This window comes from Adiantum capillus-veneris, chromosome 18, assembly GCF_014529385.1.
Source record: "Adiantum capillus-veneris isolate H3 chromosome 18, ASM1452938v2, whole genome shotgun sequence".
NCBI lineage: Eukaryota > Viridiplantae > Streptophyta > Polypodiopsida > Polypodiales > Pteridaceae > Adiantum > Adiantum capillus-veneris.
In genome coordinates, this window is record NC_140948.1 from 35,322,842 (window position 1) to 35,345,227 (window position 22,386).

At 42.4% G+C, this 22,386-nt stretch overlaps 1 protein-coding gene across 1 annotated transcript; it reads left to right on the forward strand.

Annotated features, from left to right (window-relative positions):
* Window positions 1-472: 472 nt before the first annotated feature.
* LOC147435483 (chaperone protein dnaJ 8, chloroplastic-like) lies at window positions 473-2,340 on the forward strand. Its single transcript, XM_086488544.1, has 3 exons — window positions 473-892; window positions 1,528-1,596; window positions 1,741-2,340. The coding sequence occupies exons 1-3, from the start codon at window positions 653-655 to the stop codon at window positions 1,918-1,920; spliced, it is 489 nt and encodes a 162-aa protein (XP_086344670.1). The 5' UTR covers window positions 473-652; the 3' UTR covers window positions 1,921-2,340.
* The last annotated feature ends 20,046 nt before the right edge of the window (window positions 2,341-22,386 follow it).

Genomic DNA, 22,386 nt, shown 5'->3' on the forward strand with positions numbered 1-22,386 from the left:
TAGGTTTTTGTGGAGGGGAGAAGTTGGAACATTGGTACCAGGTCCCCCTGCCCCCAACACGGCCCATGGGCCGTGCTGGCGGTCCTCTACCCCCAATCGTACCTAGCTAGGTATGCGGTGCCTCTCGAGCACAAGCTCATGATGTTGAGGTAAGTCACAACGTGGCAATTATTGTGAGAATTTGTCCAAAACTTCTTATGCCGGTGTTGTGCTCTTTTGCTTGCGTGGCTTCTGGCTTTTTATGGCCTTGCGAGGCTGCAGCCTGCAGATGGGTGTCTACTCCACGTCAGAGGGGAAATTTGAAAATGCAGACCAACGTGGCGAGCTGATCACGTCAACTGGATAAGCTCCCGGTACCTTCCTTCTAATTTCCAGTCCCAGTTCCCCAGAATTGCCAGAAGAGCCGAGTCACACTCCCTCCCTCCCCCCCTCTCACTTTCGCTCGCACGCACGCACGCACAAACCAAGCATATGCTTTCTGGCGCTCCGCTCCCCTTTATATTCGTGAGTGCGCCTAGCCGCTCTTTCTCTCTCTCTCTCTCTCTCTCTCACAGACACACACACACGCAGATCCACACACTCTCTCTCTCTCTCTCTCTCTCTCTCTCTCTCTCTCCCCCCCTTCCGCCCCTCCCCTCTTCCTGCACCCACAATGGCGACGCCTTTGACCATCAGATCCTTTCGCGGCGGGCAGCAATCCAACAGAGGCGGCGAATTTGGGCGATGGGCTGCAGCGAGCAACAGATCCTCCTCAGCAACCTGTACATACGCTTACTTGGGCTCCTCGCCCTCCTCATCTCCCCCCTCCAGGGGGCCCTACCTCACCCTTGGCCTAACCTCAGATGCCTCCATGCATGACATCAAGAAGGCCTACCGCCGCCTGGCTTTGAAGGTACTTCTCTCTCTCTCTCTCTCTCTCTCTCTCTCTCTCTCTCTCTCTCTCTCTGTGTGTGTGTGTGTGAGAGAGAGAGAGAGAGAGAGAGAGAGAGAGAGAGAGAGAAGAGAGAGGATCTCAACGCGCGCACACACACACACACACACACACACACACACACACACACACACACACACACACACACATAGCCCTAGCACATGGAGCTGGTGCGGCCAGCCAGCCAGCAAGGGGGAGGAGGAAGGTAGCCGGCTGCCATCGAGTGAATCTTGAGCACAATAGGGCTGCCTACCGGAGGATCAAAGGTCCAGAAAATTCCAGCTAGGAGAGGAGGATGCGGGAAGAGAGTGCAGAGGGTGGAAGCCTGCCGGGGAGGGTGAGCCTTGGGCTACACCCGCCAGCCAACCATGGTCCGACCACAAAAAGTGTTGGGCACGTCAGTGCACGCACCTGCAGAGACCCCCTTTTAGCCGGCTGGCTGGAGCCTACGAGAGAGAGAGAGAGAGAGAGAGAGAGAGAGAGAGAGAGAGAGAGAGAGAGAGAGAGAGAGAGAGAAGAGAGAGAGAGAGAGAGAGAGAGAGAGAGAGAGAGAGAGCCAAGATGTATCCCTTATGGTTTCTCTCTTGTTGGTGCAGTATCATCCTGATGTGTGCAAAGGCGATTCTTGCTCAAACAAATTTATGCAGATTAATGATGCGTATGAGGTACGCCACCTAGGTCGAATGCATACACTCATGTTCGTGTTTTGTGCAAATTTATCATGAGAAGCATGATTCTACTCATATTGGTTCACTTTGAGCTTTGGCTCCGATGATCTCTGTAACTGAAATATCTACATGTGTGTGCAGACAGTAATGGGTTTTTTGGAAGGCAATAACAATGCGGTCCAGCAATACTCAGCGGACTCGATGGCACCGGAGCCGATGATGGGAGTGTACGACGAGTCATGGGATGAGTGGGAGGAGTGGATGGGATGGGAAGGAGCAGGGACAAGAGACTACTCCACCCATGTTAACCACTCATTGTAGAGTTACAAACACTATACTCAAATTGAAAAAAAAAAGGGGGCCTCTATTAAAGCTTATGCAAATTTTGCAAAGCTAATCAGGCCCTAATGATAGTGTAGACAACACATGGTTTCACCACTCGTTTTGTGAAGTGGAGCCGAAAGAAAAGCGGCAATCGAATCAAATCGAGTAGGCTCGATTTCCCTTAGGTAGTTGCCATCAATAATTGGTGACTTCGCTCCAAAATAGATCATATATCCCTATCGTTTGGTGTGGAAATTGTTTCCCATACTTGGATATACAAGGTTACTTTCTTCCTAAAGCTCTTGAAATGTGGGGGATGATTGATCTGCCCATAAGAAGCAACACAAATGTAAACCACTTTGTATATAAAGTTGTTGCAATTAATTGGAAACATAACTTTTTGAAAGGATTTATTGATATGCAGTGTAGATCAAGCTTGTGATGTCTTTTCAAATTTTGAAGCTACTTGGTATATATTTGTGCTCTCTCTCTCTCTCTCTCTCATGTTGTGAGTAATTGATGACGACGATTCTTCTTTGCAATCTCTCTTCCTTTATGTTAACTCATGGTTGTCAAATCTCTGCTTATGCAAAGCTGTATTGGAAGTTATGGAGTTGATTAGAAAAGTCCTTGCTTTATAAAACTGTTCCTACATAGAAGGATGTGATGTTTCGAATGTAAAACGTTTTAGTGTTGAGTACCTGCGCACATGAAGCGTAATTCATTGTTCACCTAAAGTGCTCAGGCCTCCACTTTTTCGGAATTTTTGTCATTTGCAGCAGGTGAGATCTTAGTGCTGCAAAGAAGATGCATGTGTTCCCTATGGCGAAAAGGTCTCCCAAAGGTTGGCAAAGGCTGCCAACCGTTACGCAACAGGCCTGCACAAACTTTGCCAGGATTTGTGCTGATAAGGCCTGCACAAACTTTGCCAGGATTTGAGCTTACATATCAGCATGCTTGCAGTGATCGAGCTTCCATGTGCGCAAGCAGCAGTTCGTTTGTTGAAGTTCACGAAGTCGGAACGAACTGAGCGGCTTACCTCCATGTGTGCATTGTATCTGACTTTTGCTCTTACAAGACTTTACAATGGCGTGGCGATGTTTGTGATGTGTGCGAGTTAGGAATCTAGGGTGGGATGGGGGGGTGGGGGGGGGGGGGGGGGGGGGGGGGGGGGGGGGGGGGGGGGGGGGGGGGGGGGGGGGGGGGGCGGGGGGGGGGCGGCGAGCTTGCTCTCGCCCAAGGACTGGTGGGTACAGAGAGAAGCTGGGATGTAGTGAAGGACACAGATTGGGCCTAGACATCCCAGCTTCTCTCTGTACCCACCAGTCCTTGGGCGAGCCCCCCCCCCCCCCCCCCCCCCCCCCCCCCCCCCCCCCCCCCCCACCCCCCAGTGAAGCCAGCATTGGGCCTGGGATGTGCTGGCTTGCTCTCGCCTCCCAAGGACTGGTGGGTACAGAGAGAAGCTGGGATGTAGTGAGGGCCTAGACATCCCAGATTCTCTCTGTACCCACCAGTCCTTGAGCGAGAGCAAGCCCCCCCGCCCCCCCCCCCCCCCCCAAGTGAAGGAGGCAGATTGGGCCTAGACATCCCAGCTTCTCTCTGTACCCACCAGTCCCCCCCCCCCCCCCCCCCCCCCCCCCCCCCCCCCCCCCCCCCCCCCCCCAGACATCCCAGCTTCTCTCTGTACCCACCAATTCTTGGGCGAGAGCAAGCCATGAGCTTTGAAACTCCTTCAGCTTGCCCAAGGTTACCACTGGCGTAGAATGTACTGCTGAACTATGCTTTTGCTAAAACTTTGATATTTTGTTCTGCAGGCTTGTGTGAACAGAGGGGTGGAGGTAGCCAACAACCATGTAAGGGTCAATGAGTGCTAGCTCAGTTGATAGAGCCAACAGCCTCTTGTGTCTAAGGCTGGGTTCAGACTGAGCCGACGGAAGAAAGACGTCTTCGCAAATCTGCCACCGCCTAGTGTGAACAGAGTGGAGGCGGAACAGTGAAAAATGGAGGGCCCGGCAGAAGAGTGCCTCAACTTCAACCAATCAACTTTTGCCATGCAGTATTGACGCCCCTTTGCAGTTTTCTTCCGCCGCCTAGTACACAAGCGACTTGTATCCTTGCTTTGGGTGAATACACAAGCCCAAGTGAATATCATAGATGGTAGATTGTTGTAAATGGTGTCCGATGTGACCAAATGTGGTTTTGAGTGTTTGGCTAGACAGGAAGTTCCATTTCTCTATTGGTGAAATTAGTGACAAGTATTTCCCTTCCTATTGAAGGATTAGGAAAGATGACCTTCCTAGAAACATTGACTTTATTGGGTATAACTTACTAATCCTGTGTGTGATCTTGAACATTGGTTGCTCGACATACTCTGCTTTGGACGTGGTTGTTTCACTTGTCCAATGTCAATAAAGTGTAGTGATGCTATGGTTATAGCTTATTCAATGTTTGTGTGTGATTCTAAATTTGCTCTTGTATTTGTTTGAGTAAGTGCTTTTACTGGTCTTCTCTAATTCTTGTTTCCTCAGCTCCAACACATCAAGCTTTGAAAGAAAAGAAATGTAATACTTGGTAGGCATTTGGTAGGTTCACGTTCTACACCAACGAGAGGAAGAGACACTTCCTCCTTTTGAGGCGGTTTGTTATTGCAATAGGCCAATTGTTTCTGGTTTTCTTGGACCATCTCTTCGCGGAAGAGGCAACCAAACAAGGTGACGTGTTGGCCCGCCATAGTCAATTACATGCTACTCTTGTGTTGAGCATACCTTGGTCTATTGGTCCTTGTCTTAAGGAGCTAGCTTGGTTGGTTGAGCTATGACTTTGGTCATGGATCCGAGTGTGAGACCAAGCGACCTTGGTAGCGCTCACTTAACGTTTGTATCGCCTCACACGGGATATGTGCGATCTGCTACAAAAAAAGACATGCTTGGTATTATTATAGAGCAGGGTTTGGGAAAAATCAATTTCACAAACATTAAAATTTTCCTTTAGGTCAGATTCAAAGAGGAAATTTTTCAAAATAATTGAAATTTTTTGTAATTTTGATTTTTCAACCGGCTCAAGGCTAAGCTGAGGCACACTGTTCCGGAACACTGTTATAGAGTTATGAAATGAGTGCAAGTGTAGTTGGCAAACTTTGATGCTACAAGGCCCAAAGGTAGATAGCACATCTCTTTAGATTGTACCATAAGAGAGAGAGAGTCTCTGATTCTATTGGTTTTTGTTTCTTCCTTTTTTTTTGGGTCCATAGATGTGTATTTTCTCAGTGGAAGATTCTAGGGTTCCAAATGAGACCCTACATGTGGGATAAATGTGCTTTATACTTGCTTTTTCAATGTGATTTTCACTCATAAAAAAAAAAAGCCCAAATAATTAGAGGCGCATTGTTGACAGCTTTGGTGTCATCCCAAGGGAAAAATCTTGCTCTTCAAAAGAAGGGTAAGGTTGTAAAATTCTTATAGTAACTGTTGTTATATACATGGATAGTCTAGGATTCATTTTGAGTGGGGGACTCCACAGTGTACCAAGTTTATTTCAAATTTTTTTTTGGCATTATCGTTGCTTTATTGGCATGCTAAAACAATAGCTTCGAACTTGATATTCACATTAGGTTTCGTCTTTTGAAAATTGTTTATAAATATATTTTTGGCCAAACTCACAATAGTGAGTGGATATATCTATTAAGAAAACAAGAAATTACAAAATAAGCCATGCTTAAACCGAGCCATGGCATCTACCACTAACTACAAAACCAATAGATACATCAGTTGATAAAAGGCACCTTGTAACCCTCAACAACAGAGTGAAACCAAGATTATCTTGGGGCTGCCACAACACACCCCTCGACCACCAAGCCAATGCACCACCGAAAGGAGAGACAACAAACATCACTTTTTCTTCTTCTTTTGCTTAACCAAAGTAACGGTGTTGGTCGTGTTACCCAAAATTTTAACAATATGTTTGTATTTGAATCAAGTTGACTAGATTCATTGGACGTTCGAGCCTTTATGACGGGATTATCAACCGACTCTAGTTTATCTTGTATCTCACCTATTGGGCTCTCAGTCTCTTTGCTTATCTTATCAGAGGGTCCGATCGGCTCAGCTGGTTTCTCTTGCAACTCAACTAACAGGCAACCCGTCTCTTCAGTCCCCTCCCCGTCGTAAGTCACGTCCTGATCACTAGTCTTTACATCCATCCTAGAGAGATCCGTTGGGAGCTTGGACCTCTCTTGTGACTTGCCTCCAAGTTGTCCCAATCCTTAGATTGTGGGCAACTTCCACCTCGAGGCAGTCCCTAGCATAGTGACCAATTTTGCAATATTTGTAGTAGGCATTTGGGAACGAGGCAAAAGCTAACTCTTGTCGATAGGTGCCAAAACTACCCATATTCAAATCTAGATATTTGGGAATGGGTTTGCTCATATTCCACAGTATGTAGGCCTTTATGTCCATGACCGATCTCACTAGTTGCAGTTTTGGAATGAAAAGCATCCTGCCCAACATGGCAGTTACTGAGTCAACAAAGTCTTGAAGCCATCAAGGAAAGCACCCTTAAGCATAACCCACACCGAGCAGGAGTCCATAAAACTCTTCGTTCGAATAGAACTCAAGCGTCCACGACATAGCATATGCGAAGTGAGAAGCTCCCCATATGCCTTCTCTCATAAATAGATCCTCAACAATTTGCTTGGAGGCACATCCTCTCACATAAAAGCCTTTTCCTACCACCGTGAATTGGAAGATCACATTCCTGTCGTTAGTCGTCGATGCCACCCACTCCCATAAGCCTTGAGTCATCATACAACGGCCCATAAAATACAGGACCACCGAGTGAGCATAACATGTTTTTAGGCTCCGTATCGCGGCTTTTGAACTACTACACCTACATCACATATCCATCTTGTCATAAAATCTAATATTTAACTTTAACAAATGATTTTCTCATGTTAAACTGATCATTTAATATGGGAAAATAAAAGGGGAACAAGATCTAGAATATAGATATGTGTTGTTAGACCTACCTTAGCACATGGCCAAAAAGGAGAGATGGTTACATCTCAAAAGAGGCTCGAAAGGAGATGGTCTAATGAAGAACAATGTGCAGATTATGGAAAAATACCTTATGGTTAGCTTCATTAAAAACCTCCAAAGGTTAGTGCGAAAAGTCCTTAGACCTAGGATCTTTAGGTACTTTAGACCTTAGGCAAGCTAGGCCTGTGCTTAGTGACTAAGGTGCTTGATGACCAAGGTGCTTGAGGTGCTTGATGGCCAAGGTGCTTGAGGTCAAACATGAGTCCTACAAAGGAGGGGGTGAGTCCTAAAGTTAGGGGATGATAGAGAACACACTCCGACACTCTCAGAGCCACCCTTTCCACAAGAGGCATAAAGGACACATGTCAAGTCCCTAGCCATGTTGCCTTCATAGTGTGCCTGAATCCTATTGGATGGCCTTTAGGGAGGTCCAATGAGAAACTAGATTTAATTAAATAATTAATTGAGCTCTCTCTCTCAAAAGGTGAAAGGACGACACTTGTCCAAATGCTACCTCTATGGCTAGTTATGACCAAAGCTTGTGATTGGCTAGGCCTTGGCATAAGCCAATAGGGTACAAGCTAGTGCTAAGGGAGAGAGGGGTCGACCAAAGCAAGATGGGGGTCTCCTTTTTGGCATACACTCTCACACACTCACACATTCTCTCATGTGTTGAGCAAGAACTCCATCTCCTTCTTCAAGCTTGAGAAGTAGAGAGCCTACACCAACACCTCTTGGCTATGGAATGCAAATCCAAATAAGAGTCGGGCTTCAAAGCAATGCTTATCATCTTCTTCATCTCCATTACTATGCTATGCTATTCTCTAAGAGTAATGATATGTGAGGAGACTACTTCTTTCTCCTAAGAATACATCTTCTTCTCTTCCCTTCCCTGACTCCTTGCTAGCTCTCTTCACCTTTGAAGGTGTTTGAGGTCTTGGGATTGAAGCCGCGGACAAGTTCATGTTTGTTGCAAGTTAATTTTGGGCATAATATTGGTGCATGCAGCTTATCATCTTCATGGCATCAACAAGGTCTCAAGGAACACAAAGAATGTATTGTAACAAGTCTGTTTATGGGAGAACCTATAATACAAATCCTTTTGGAGGGGGGACCGACTGCAAGTAAATTTGCTACTCAATTATTGTCAATTTCTCTAATTCTCTCTCTCTCTCTCACTCTTTTGTAAGTATTGTTCATGCCAAGCTAACTAGGTATAATTTTTATTTTATTATCCTCAATCAAGTACTCTCCCTATGTTCATCAAGAATTCTCTTAAGAAAATGTTCACTATTGTCACTTTAATTCCTCTACAATCAATGTTATTAGCCATAATCTGTTACATTGGTATCAGAGCTATTGGTTTCTCTTTTCTTGCTTAAGAAGGTAGGTCCTTAAGTTGTCCAGGAAAGGCTGAAGTTGTTCATTGCAAGAGGGTAAGTGGGAGAGGGATTTATTATCCCGGTTGGAATGAACAAAGTTTGAGGTATACCGTTGGGAACTATTGTAATGGAAATGGCCTATGAACTTTGAGAATAGCGGAATTAGGAGAATTCGAGTGAGCATTTTTGTGAGATTACTTTGAGAACATAGAGGGTGAACTTAATTGATGGTAGCAACATAAACATAGTACTTAATTAACTTGGCATGAACAATACTTTTGACCTCATCTATATTCTTATGGAGAAGGAAGTTGTCTCAATGTACCAAGACAAGGTTTAAGGTTTGAGAAAGAACAAGGCAAAGGAAAGATTAACAAGGACTACAGTGAGACAATGGTTCCGAAGACGATGCATAGTACACGTGGTGGCAACGACAGTGGCCTTGGATCTTGATTCCTACCTACTTGGTGGTTCTCACAACATGCATCAACTAGAGAGAGACACGTGAGCTGCAGAGAGGGGAAATTGTAGCTGCTTATGCTTGATTTGGACCCGTGTGCGGGAATTCACTTCATCTATGTTTGAACCTGTGTTTCAGAGTTTAAAGCACATTGTATCTAGTAAGGAACCAACATGATGTACACAAAGCACTATGGATATATTGCAATCCATTCTTTTTGGTGAGATTATGGAAAAGGTTTGTTCCAAAGTTCATTATCTTGAAAGTCTTGAACGTGATGTTCACAAGTCACAAATGAGGATTCTTGGACGTAGTGTGGAGGCTATGCAACAACTTTGAATCACCACGGACCAACACATTGCTGGTAGGGATGGCTCACAACACATAAGTTAACTTCCTTTTAACTTTACTCCCTGACACACACTTAGGCACTTTTCAAATACGGGATGTTAAACCCAAAATGGGAGTAGTTTTATAATTTCCATTGAGTGTTTTGTAGTTTTTGAGATGGTTAGTAATTGTAGTGTGAAAAGGGACAAACCTCTTCATATAAAAAAAAAAGGTTAATACCTGATGATTGTAACGTTTTTGAACATGGCAAATGAAGGAGAAGGAGTGGATTGACGCCTTGTGCAATGTCTAATTCTTGTTTTATGCGTAATCACTTTTCATGTGAGATTCAAAAATGTAGTCTCCCTGACAGATTCTTGATTTTCGTATATGTGTTGGAAGCTATCTGTTAAGGGATTTTGTGAATGTAATCGAAGTAAATGTTGTTTTTCTTCAATCTTATCTTCATGTTATGGTTCCCCATAACACAAGCACCTAGACATACCCAAAAGAAATTCTTTGGGTGCCTTGTGTGTCACACACGAGCATACCAAAGTTTAATAAATTAAATTGTGTGGGATTCGTATCAAAATAGCTTACCACTGTTGGTAATGCAACTACAACGAGCGTGCTATGTGCGGGATCAACACCACTAATTTTCTCTCACACACACATGAGTGGGAATGTGCTTTGCTACACGAGATGGGAAAGCGTGTCACCTCAAGTGAGATTTTGCTCTTGTGGACACAGTCTTCTGCAATTCATTTTATGCCAGCATAGTGTCACACATGTCTGAGGGACCTTAAGAACACAACTCCTTATTAGGGTAGTGTGTGTAGGAGAGTCTCCCATGCATGTGGTGAGAGCTGGTGTGATGCTCATGCTTTGTGGTCACAATAATAAAAGGTATCCATAGCACCTCCCACTCTCAAAACACACAAGTCCATCATGGCTTGCACCCAACACTTGATATCTCAAATTAGCAAGGCACTTTATCTTCTAATCATACATGGTGGTCTTCCTATTATATACATTGTATGCACCCATTCATGCTGAATCGACTATCTAGTCGGACCCATCATGGCGAGCTATGCATACATACACGGATTACTTTAAAAATTAGCTCAGCTAGTTTGACACACGCTCATGGAGGCATCCCTAAACATCTAAATGGAGAGAGAATAAGCTAGATTCTTACAACTTCAGGGTAGTAACCTTGAGACTAAGTGACACCCATATTAAATGCGGGGTGGAGTAATGGGATTGACGATCGGGGATGTGGGGCGGGATCTCGAGGCACACTAAACCTGGCTAGCGGGAAAAACGAGGCACGTTGTAAAAAAGGCGAGGCGCATTAAACATGGCCAGTGGGAAAAACGAGACGCGGTGAGGCGATTTGAACCCAAGACCTGGCGTCCGAGTTTAGGGTCACATAGACTAACCACCTCACCCACGCATGCATTGTGTACTCACAATCGATTTTATAACATTATATTATAAAATAAAATGCATTTCCCAGGCTGTCCAGGTTTAGTTTTTGATTTGATTTTTGGGGCTGCGATCTTCTCGGCTTTCGCGCGTGAGCTTCTCCGCTTTCGATCCCCTCTTAAATATGGGTGTTACTTAGTCATGAGGAGGTAGTAATAACAATTGTGTTTAGATCTCTTTATAGCAATCCATGCAAATCCATAATTGCATGGAGTATAGACTTTTCAAATCATTGACAATGATTGTTCTCTCCTACAACGTGCATGCTAATACTTCAATACTAATCACATCATCCTATAGATTGGCATAGGAACGATTATGTGTGGAGATTTGTTTTTTTTTGGGGGGGGGGGGGGGGGGACTTTTTTATACTGTCCCAAATGATGATTATTTTTTTATTTGAGGCGTTGTTTTATGAATATAATGATTTTGAGGTGTTGTCTTACGAGTTTTTGATTTTGATGTTTTCCTCTTGGTTCTCTAAAAGAAACATGATATCATCCTATGAAACCTTTTTGAGATTCTATTGTTAACTGAGTCAACGTCAGTTAACAGAAGCTACTAAAGACCAAAGATGTACGAATGCACATCGAGGATGAATGCAAAGAAGCAGTAAAGATTGGAGTTACACCTTTTTCACGTTTTTTCAAAATGGTCACGTATTGTATTTTCTAGTATTTTTTCAAGCCATTGTAAGATTCTAATGTGTTATGGGCTCAATGGGAGTTCCAAGTTGTAAAGAATATGTCATTTACTGTGCTTAGGTTGTAGATTCAATAAGTGGTGAGCCTTAAAGGCCTTGGGTGCCCGGACATTGCATATTTTTAACGTAGGTATATAAGGCAGTGTGTAAAAGAAATTAGGGTTCTCAAGTCATTTGTGGAGAACACTCTTTGGTGAGAGCTCTTGAGGTGTGTGGCTATGGAGTCCTTGAGCTTCTCCTTGCTCATGAGACTTGATTAACACTAATCAATGATTCATTCTCTCTCACTATGTCTCTCTCTTACTTCTTATGATTGCCTATGATGGTTAGATTAACTAGATCTTAGCTAATTAGTGGTTAATCCCTCTCTAATCTTGTGTGATTGTCCTCTTTTGCTTGTGTGTGCATGTAGGTTTGATTGGAGTGTGGTGCTCGATAGATCTATGTGTGTGTGCTTACGATTAGTGTGTTGCATGATAGGATTAGTGTTGTGTGCGTCTTGCAAGCGTAGTGTGTGTGATTGGGTTGATTAGAGGTGAAGAGAAGTGGATATGAAGAATGCCCTTCATTGCGGCTTTGCTCCTCCATAGGTTGAGAAGCTCACCTCGTAGAGTTAACCATTTGTGTTGCCACGATTAGCTCACTAACCGTGTGAGTGTTTCCATGCCCTAGCCGGGTAGCTCATCCCTCCAGATTGATAATTAGGTCGGTCATTGGAGCTATTGCAACGATGGGACACCCAACATTTGGCGCCATTGCCGGGGACGATGGCCTACGCTAGTGTAATTGTGGCATAAACGAATGCGTTCCCTCACTAATTGCCTAACTATTGATTTGTGAAGTCACATTGCAAATACGACAAATTTAACCCTTTTGTGTGCGCACCTAAAGATTGGTAAAAACTGTCAATTTTTTAGTGTGTGCGTGCCTAAAAACTGTGTAATTTGCATGATTAATTCAATGTTTTGATTGCATAAATGATGTGTGTGATGATGAAATTCTGCGCTTTTGTGCTCAAAACAAGGATTTACACATTCTAGTTGCTTCAATTTTTGACCTAATTTTTGTCGGTAATTTTGCCGGTTTAATTGCCTAGTCTTGATTTATTTGATAAAATTGTTGGCAATTGAATTGATGTGATTTTGGCAATTCTAATTGGCTGCACTATATCCCAATGTGTGGAGAATTCTTAGTATTTTTTTTTGGGTGTTTTTCAGATAATTTTTGTAAATTTTTACTAATTTTTGCATTAATTTTTGCATAATTTCATAAAAATTTGATTTTGCGATCTTTACAAGCTATTTTGTGTGTGCAAATTTACGGCATCATTTTGTTCTCATTTGTGCCCTCCGTGGTTGAGTTTTGAGCGTTTTACTATTTCCAGAGGCCGGGTGGACAATTTTGTCGAAATTGGCGTTTTTGATAAAATTGCGTCGAAAATGCTGGATTGTGAATTATGATAATTTTTTGAGATTCCTAGAAATTTTTGGGAATTTTTGGGACTTTTATGGCAAATTTTGGAGTTTTCCGACGATTTGTTTTGGAGTTTCGGCTAATTTTCGATCTATTTTTGGCATTTCTGGACGATTGGAAATAAAAAAGTAAAAATTTAATAAAAAGCCGGGTTCGAGTTTGATTTGGTGCCTTGCGGCGCATAAACTTCCGGCGGATAGATCTTTACGGCCTGCTTGGATAATTTTTGCCGACTGTAAATTTCTCTTCTTCTTCGTCTCGTTCGCGGGAACACACCCCCTCACCCTCTCTCTCTTCTGTAACTTCCTCTCTCTCTCTCTCTCTCTCTAACTTACTCTCTTTCTCTCTCTGCCTTTCGGCGCAGTGCATGAACCCAAAAATAGAATAAAAATCGAGGTCCAATGTATTTTAACCGGCTGAAATTCTATAAATCCCGGTTAGATTTTGAGCTTGCCTTGAAGAAAACCGTCAAATTTTACACAAGTCTTTGTGTAAATCTCGGAAAAAGCTTCAAATTTTGACCTAAAAGCCGGTAGAATTTCGAGTTTGCCCTTATTTGCTTCGATTAGGATAAATATCTTTTTCTAACCCTGCGCGGGATCTCCCTCAAACCTCCCTCTCACATTTTCTCTCACTAAACCTCTCTCTCTCTCTCTCTCTCTCACTCGCTACACGCCAACCGTACGCTCTCTCTCTCTCTCTCTCTCTCTCTCTCTCTCTCTCTCTCTCTCTCTCTCTCTCTCTCGCTACACGCCAACCGTACGCACTCTCTCTCTCTCTCTCTCTCTCTCTCTCTCTCTCTCTCTCTCTCTCTCTCTCTCTCTCTCTCTCTCTCTCTCTCTCTCTCTCTCCCCCCCCTCGTTTGTCACGCAACCGAGCTGTCCTCCTTGTCGTTTGTCTCGGCCCCCACTCTCTCGCGTGTCCGCCCTCAACCCCGGGTCCCCGCTCTGCACGTTCTCTGCCCACGCGCACGCTCTGTCCGCCTTCAAAGGCCCAGATCAACGTGCAGGCAAGTAAGTGAAGGTGAGTATTTTTTATTTTATTTTATTGTTATTGATGTCAATTTCAATTAATAACAAAAAACAAAGAGGATAAAAGTTGAAAGAAAAAGAAAAAAGAATAAAAATAAAAATAAAAAATTCCCAATAAAAATAAAACATAAAAATATCATTTAAAAATATATATAAATATTAAAAAAAAAAACCAAAAATCCAATAAAAAATTCACAAAAAAGAGAAAATATATCATAGAAAATAAAAAAGGAGTTAGAAAATTATAGAAAATAAAAAAATCATTAAAAATAAAAAATTTCACAAAAAATAAAAAACACATAGAAAATCTTAAAAAACCCAAAAATCTCACAGATAAATCATAAAAATAGTAAAAAATTCACAAAAAATCCAAGATCGTTAAAAAAATATTCATAAAACCTTCAAAAAAATCCCAAAAAATTTAAAAAATATACAAAAAATTTATAAAATATCAAAACTTTTCCACAAAAAGCGTTAAAAATCATAAAAATATCTAAAACAATAGAGAATTCAAAATTTTACAAAAAAATAGGAAAAATAAAAAGAAAGTCGCCAGAAGTGCCAGTAAAAGACAGAAAAAGCTAGAACGAGCCCAAAAAAAGTCAGAAATAACTGCAAACCGAGCAAACACCGCACATCGAGGAAACTGTGCTAAAGCGAATCCGAATAGCTGAAAAAAGCTGAAAACGATCAAGTCGAAGCCGTGAGAGACAGACAAATTTTTAAATTTGTGAAAATCAAGCTGAAAATCGACAAATCACGGGGGATTGCAGATTAATCTGTTAAAGGCCCAGTTTTTCATCGTTTCAAAAGGTTGCAAATAATTTTGACACTGTCGAGCTAGGGTTAATCAACGCTTGCGAATCTGAAGAGCAGTCAACTGCAAAAGTGCTTTGCCACAAGCAGTTTTATCAAAACTGAGCAGGATAAATTCTGATAATCAATACCAGATCTGCCAATTGACAGTTTTTGTGGATTGAGCGAACATGGACTTAAATCAAGCCGAGAGTTCAAGTACAACTGAGCAAGCTTGTAGCAATGGAAACACAACTACAACAGAGCAAATTTTGCAGCTATATGGCTACAATGGGGATAAGGTTTTGTACACAGACACAAAAGGTCATAGGTATCTTGCAGTAACAGCAGCACAGGAGCCAAGATCCTATTGATCAGAGTAAAGCCAGATTCAGAGAACTCCCAGATGTTCACAGACTTCAGTGGAGCTAGGTATTGCAAGCTTAAAGATGAAGTGCATATAGAAGTACACAAAGTCAACCCAAGTGTTTATCCAAAAATCTGCACAAGTCCGCAAAGCATCCATTTGGTGCATATGCAATCAGGATCATTGTACACGGATTAAAGTGGTCAGATTTATAGTCGAGAGTCACAGATGGAAGATCCAATAGATCAACCAATAGAAGCAATTCTAATTGGAAAACCAAACCAAAGATGGTACACAGGTCAAGATGGAGCAATCTACAGCTTGATGCTTAGTGTTTTAAAAGAAGACGCCGACAACTTGCAAAGCATAGAAGCAGAAGCTTCTCAGATAGAGCTTGACATGATAGAGCCAGATGAAATACCACCAGTCATGGCGTATTGCTCAGATTGTGGATGAAAAGGTGAACATTTTTCTGAAGATTGTCCAAGAAATCCAGACAATAGGGATACATCAATTGCCAAGCAAGGTACAAAGCAAATTGGAAATGTGAATCTCGATGTAAGTGCATCTAACTTGTCACTGTTAATGCAATCAGATGATTCTGCATTACCATTAGAAGCACCAGTAAAAACACTACAAATTCAAAATCAACATAAGGATGCACAGGCACCTGAAAAGCTTAAAATTGATTCTTTGAACAAAAAATTCTTGCATGAATTTAGTCAAGGTATCGAGATATCACCAAAGGTTGAAAAGACGGTTAGGTTTGCAAATGATTCTGCATCCACCACTGACATAAGTGTGCAATCATTCACGAGTCTAAGGGACACATCAAACATAATGATGCTAGCTTTGTATGGTACACATAATTCATATGCACACTATGTAGACCAAAAAGGGAAACTGTACAAAAAGGATCAACCAGTGTTTGAACGGCCCACATACCAGCTCATAGAAGTGTGTCCAGTGATAGATAAAAAAGGATGGTTCATTTCAGAGGAAAGAATCTATTATAGCCCATCCTCTCTAGAGTTGAAGGATATTACCCGAGTGAACCCATAAATTTGTTCAGAGCCAAACTCTCCTCCATCGAAAATCAAGCTTCGATGTTGTGACCAAACAAACATATACTTTGACGAAAACAGTCATAAATATAGACAAGACTCTAGCATCTATGATGCCTTGGGTCCTAAAATCACAGAAGCTCATATCATAGGAGACCCATGGGATAGACAATATCAGGGCAAAGATAAAGCTATCTACACCTTAACTTGGGGAATAATTTGTCATGTTTTAAAGAGATACATAGGAAACTATGAAGAAGGTTACATATGCCAAATGTCAACAGTGCTACCCAAAGTGTACCTTCACAGTCCCAAAAGGTGGGACTAAACCAGAGCCAAACAATTTTGAACTCTTACAATGAATTAGGCTATAGTGATCACCCTAGGAATGGGGGAGCTATAAATCCATCAAGCTCAGCTTATGTACCAGGAAATGCTACACCAATTAGAAGACCTAGAGATTCTAACCAACAAACCCCTTCAAAGCAGAAACCATTGAAAGATCATATGGTTGTTGGGAGTTTCCAATTGACCCAGATTCCATCAGAGTCTACAGACAAATGCTTCCATGAAGATCATCAAGGACAAAAGTTTCAGCTGATCTCCACAAGTCACAGTCAAAAGCCAACAAAGCCCATAGTGTTCAAACAGTTACATGTGATCAAGCTCACATATGCATATCAAGATGGACATGGTAACGAATATCATCTAGGTCATGACCTTGTACAAACCCATACAGATGGCCCGACTGAAGTCAAAGACTATTTGAAGATGATGCAAAGCCTCAAGTTGCCAGAACAGGTGATAGAAAAGTCAAAGTCAATGGAAGCTAAAGTTCAAAAAACCGCACAAAGGTCACCACCAAAATCTCCTCTGAAGAGACGGATTCTGCAAGAAAGTACAATGGATCTTTTAAGATCAAGGGTTACTCAGATGCAGGAGGACAATGCTCAACAAATGCAAAAAAGTGTAGTATCACAACCAATGGAGTCGACATCGATTGAAGCAGGTGGTCGAAGCAAAGAAGTTGAAGAAAAAGTTCAATTTAAGGACGCTACCACAACAAAAAAGCAGTCAATTTAGACACAAATCTCGAGAAGATCAAGTGCAACATAGTTGGTGAAAACGAAGAAAAGCTAGATTTATAGCTAGACAAGAATCTCATGTCTTTTCGCACTTGGAAAATACGTGGCCAACCACAACTGGAAGATGCTCCTGAATTTGTGAGCATATCACGAAACAAATGAGCAGAATTCTGGGGAATCATCTCCACCACCATTGAAGTAAGTTCACAGATCATCATAGCTCAATTCTATGTGATCACAGCAAAAGATACGCCATACGACATCATATTAGGAATGCCAATGGCCCAGAAGATGCTAGAGGTACAGAATGTAAACATGATAGAGTGATCACAGACAACCAAGAATAAGACAAACAATGGTCACCTGCGGACGACAGTACAAAGTCCTCAAGCACAATTCAAATGGAAGATCTTATTGAAGATGATTCATATCCATCGAGCAGAACTTCAGAAAAGCTTAAAGCAAATCAGGCAATAGCAAGTGCAAATCAAACAGAACAAAGAGCAACCACAGAAGCTATTGAGCAGAGATTGCCACCAAAGCCAGAAGTTAATAAGAACGGGGTTGTAGACAACCAAAAAGCAACACGAAGTCCAAGGCTCAATAACTCATTGCCAACAGAATCAGCTTTTGTAAGTCAGATTGCAACAAAAAGTCTCAAGCTACCCTCCATAGAGACACAGTTAGATCAAGATGAGACCATGGCAAAAGCTGGACAAAGATCTTCAATAGAACCAAAAATTCCAGATTCAGAGTTGCAAAAGCTAGAAGGAACAAAGATCAAAATTGCAGACAAAGGTAAAGCTAAAGTGGAACTTCCACCGATTAGCAAAGAAGATGTGACATCATATGCCTCTACATCAAAGAAACCTCATGGATCGACTTATTCAAGCAATTCACGCTTTCAAAACTCAAAGTCAATTGCTGACCCAATCAAACCTCTAAGGAGACACCCAGAAAAGCAAAGGTATATCAGCCCAAGTACTCAAGAAAGCAAAGGAAAGTCAAGCAAGTGTTTGTTCCAGGTAGTTTTGTCAAAGTATATGATCCGGTTTGGATTAAAGACGGAAAATGAACACAAAAAGACAAACACATGGGATGGATAGCATCACAATGGAGCTTAAAGGAACAGGAGTACTACGGAGGTAACAGACAGATATGGGTACCAAAACCACAGGTTAGAGCATATGAAGTAACTTCAAGTCCCTCCCAAGAAAGAAGGCCCACAAGGTATCAACCTCGAAAATATCCTAGGATACCTAAGAAGCAGGCATGCAATAGAACAACATTGGAAGATGCTAAAGTCTACCACAACATTCAAGAGGATACAGAACAAAGACAGATTTCAAAGAATGTTCCTCTTGGACAAGGATTCTACACAGGCTATACAAAGATTTGGCTATCAGTCAACCAAAAGCCAGCTGCAACTACACCAAACCTGCAAGAAGATCTCAAGAACTCAACAAGACCTAGAAAGAAGCAAAGTCACAATGGAGATACAAAGGTCATAAAGAGATTTGGATTCCTAAGTCTTCCAATGCTCCGAGTCAAAAGCCAAATGCCGATAACCAACAGAGGCCTACAACAACATCAAAGACTCCTATCACAGGCCTAATTGGAGAATCAAACAGATAATGGAGTCTTCACAGTCAAAGAAGGACGACCCAACCAACGCGAATGCAGATTCAAAGAAGATAAAACAGGTATGGCAAAAGAAACCTTCAATGCCAACTTGGTCCTTCACTAATCCTCTTTTTGAGGACTCATGCTTACTTTTACCTGAAGAAATGTTTGTAGTAAGCACAAGAATGTGAAAAGTCAAGTTGCTAGGGTGCAAAAAACACTCTTTGGCATAGTCAGAGTCGGGCTGCTGAGCCATAAAATGAGTAAAGCATTAGTCCCAAAGCTTCAAGTCATATTAAACTCTGTGCTAAGAGTCGTAGTTATTAGGCTTACTCTCAAGCTGGAAGAGTTGAGCATATCTAAGTCGTGTCGCTCATGCTGGATGAGATGAGCAGAAGAGTCAAAGTCTATTAACTAACAATTGGTGGAGTGTCGTAGAGTCCAATGTTGGGGTATAAAGCCCAATGTGGTCGCCCAAGTAAGTGGGCGGGCCGCTAGGTATGTACACATATTCTTTTGTAAAAACCTAATAAGAACTCACTATGCTCTACACATTACAGTAGAGCGAGTTCACCATATCGTCGTGCTCTTCTTCTCGCACTCTCTCTCGCGTCTCACTTCCTCTCGTACTCCTTCAACTGGTATCAGAGCTCAGATCGAGGCTCGGGGCAGCACTGCAGGAGGCTAGAGTCACCAGCTCAGATTGGAGTGAAATTCGACAGGGAAAGACACGACCCGAAATCTTGTGGGTAAGCCCATAGGGCTTGGTGTGCTCAGAATTTCATTCTGAGGATATCTCGGTTACCGTTCGGCTTCGACAAAATTCTACGCAGGCCATTTACGACTACGTGGTCTCAGAGGGTGCAGATCCGACTCTGCAAATTTGGGGTTTTTGGCCTACGACTGCAGGTGCTGAGGATATCGACACTCCCAGAGTGTTGATTTGTGGCTGTCTACACATCGAAGGACGGCTCACAGTTCTTGGAGGCGTGTCACATACAACACGGGCGCATCTACACACAGACTGTAGGCGACATCCACTAGTTCATCAGGTAGCTTGTGTTTGCTGCTTGATATTCCAGATTTCATACTGACATTGCAGGTACCTCCACATGGGATGTATTGTCAGAGATGATGTATGTCTGTTGAGGGTTTGCTGGCTGTGAGTCACGCAGCAAACAACTGCCGCAGCGGTTACAGCATTGGGAATTTGTGGATGTATGACTTTGTGGGAAGTCTATGTACTGTCAGATTTACTGCAGCCTTTGCTGAGGGTCGAGTGAGGTTTTATTGAGCTGGGGGATTCTCGAATTTTGAGATCCTTTCGGTGATACAGGTCCTGGAGCGATCCCTCGAGCACCCGTAGATAGGCAACTAGGATGTATTGACTGTGAGTTAAACAGTTGGGATTGCATCTTTGCTTTATTGCCGTTGAGGCATTGTCGCAGTCTATGCTTACAGGACAGTGACAGGACAGTTAGAGACAGTACAGGTGCAGGATAGGTTTACCCACAGCTTACAGTGTCAGAGAGACAGTGTTTTTGAGCTGTTTTTTGGTCTGTTTTTGAGTACACCAGAGCCATTTTACAAAGGAGACTCTGCCGAAATTTATGCAGAATCTGAAGCTTTCTTGGTTCATTTGACAAGTTGATATTGGTTCAGAGGTCAGTTTACAGGGGAAACTCTGCCGAATTTTTCCCAGGAAAGTAAACTACTGTGAAGCGTAGCTATGGCTGGATCACAGGACACTGCTCTTTACAATATCAAGAAGCTGGATGGAACCAATTTCCCATTGTGGAAGCAGCAGATTTGGCACGGGTTGGTACAAAAGAAGTAGATAAAACCTATAAAGCTCAAGGGGATAAAACCAGAAGATATGGACGAAGATGAATGGAGCGAAATGGATGAATTGGCACTTTCTACCATTATGCTGACTTTGGCAGAAAGCGTTTACTTCAATGTAGCAGACGAGATGTCGGCTTATCAAGCATGGTTAAAGCTGAGTGATCTTTATGAGAAGCAGAGTGCAGCTTCACAGGTATACTGGCTTAAGAAGCTTACACCTATGTCCAATCATCTGAATGAATTCAACACAATCTATAGTTAGTTGTCAGCTCAAGGTGTCAAGTTTGATGAGCCTGTTAGAGCTATGTTCCTGTTGATCACATTGCCGGAAAGTTGGGACACTTTTCACACAGCTTTGAGTAATTCTGCACCTCCAGATGGTTTGAACATAGCAGGTGTAGAAGGAAGTCTGCTTACTGAAGAAACCAATAGAAAGACAATGGACAAAGGCAAAGGAACAACCTTAGTTGTCAGGGGAAGGACCAAAGAAAAGTACAAAGGTGGAAAGAGGAATCAGTCTCGTAGCAAGTCCCACAGTGCTAAAGGCAAGAGTGACATAGAATGCTACCATTGTGGCAAGAAGGGTCACATGAAAAGAGACTGCAGAGAATGGAAAGCAGAAAAAGGCAAAGAGAAAGCTGAAGACCATGGTGAGAAGAACAAGTCCTCAGTGAAGATTCAAGAAATAAATGTGACAAACACTGTTGCAGAGGATGACAGTCTAGTGTCAGGAGACATCTACTTCTTGAAGAATACAATGGACTCAGTTCTTCTTACAGCATTTGATGGAAATGCACTGAGTGACTGGATTATAGACTCAGGGGCATCACTTCATGTGTCTCCAAACAAGGAGTGGTTTACCTCTTATGTGACCACTAAAGATCATGTTCGGCTAGGCAATGGGCAGACATGTGAGATCTTAGGTGTTGGAGATGTTCAATTGAAGTTTCAGAATGGCTCTTCTTTCACGCTGAAGAATGTGAGACATGTTCCCGCAATTACAAAGAGCTTGATCAGCACAGGTTTACTTGATGATGCTGGCTACGTCACCACTTTTGGATAGAACATGTGGAAGATATCCAAGGGTTCTATGACAGTAGCACATGGAGTAAAGTCTGGAGGACTTTACATGATTTATGTATCAAATGTCTCTAAAAATGTAATCAATGTAACCGAGCAGCCGAACGTTTCTTTGTGGCATAGCCGGTTAGGACATATGTCCAAGAAGGGAATGGAAATCTTGTCTCGTTCTGGTTATTTTCCTGGCTTTTCATTTCATGATTTTGAATTCTGTGAACATTGTCTGTATGGTAAGCAAACACAACAGCCACATAAGCATAGAAGTAGTATAAGAGATACACAGTTGGCACTTGTTCATAGTGATTTGTGTGGACCGATGCCTAGCCTATCTCTATGGGGAGCTTCTTACTTTATGACATTTATAGATGATTACTCGAGGAAAGTATGGGTTTACTTTCTCAAGCACAAGGATGAAGCGTTTAGTGTTTTCAAAACGTTTGTGACACTTGTGGAGAATCAGAGTGGCAAGAAGCTTAAATGCTTACGCACTGACAATGGTGGAGAGTATGTTTCAAAGGCCTTTCAGGACTTTTGTGGGTCAAAAGGTATAAAACGTGAACTTACTGCTCCTTACAATCCTCCTCAAAATGGTGTTGCTGAGAGGATGAATAGGACCATACAAGAGAAGGTCAGAAGTATGTTGTCTAATGCACAGCTGCCAAATGGGTTTTGGGCTGAAGATGTATCAATAGCTGTTCATCTTG

What these genes read in the sequence shown, in the direction of transcription:
- LOC147435483 (XM_086488544.1), top strand. Translation starts at nt 653, where the DNA reads ATGGCGACGCCTTTGACCATCAGATCCTTTCGCGGCGGGCAGCAATCC. An exon ending in ACCGCCGCCTGGCTTTGAAG is followed by an intron (nt 893 to 1,527) that starts GTACTTCTCTCT and finishes TTGTTGGTGCAG; the next exon opens with TATCATCCTGATGTGTGCAA. An exon ending in AGATTAATGATGCGTATGAG is followed by an intron (nt 1,597 to 1,740) that starts GTACGCCACCTA and finishes ATGTGTGTGCAG; the next exon opens with ACAGTAATGGGTTTTTTGGA.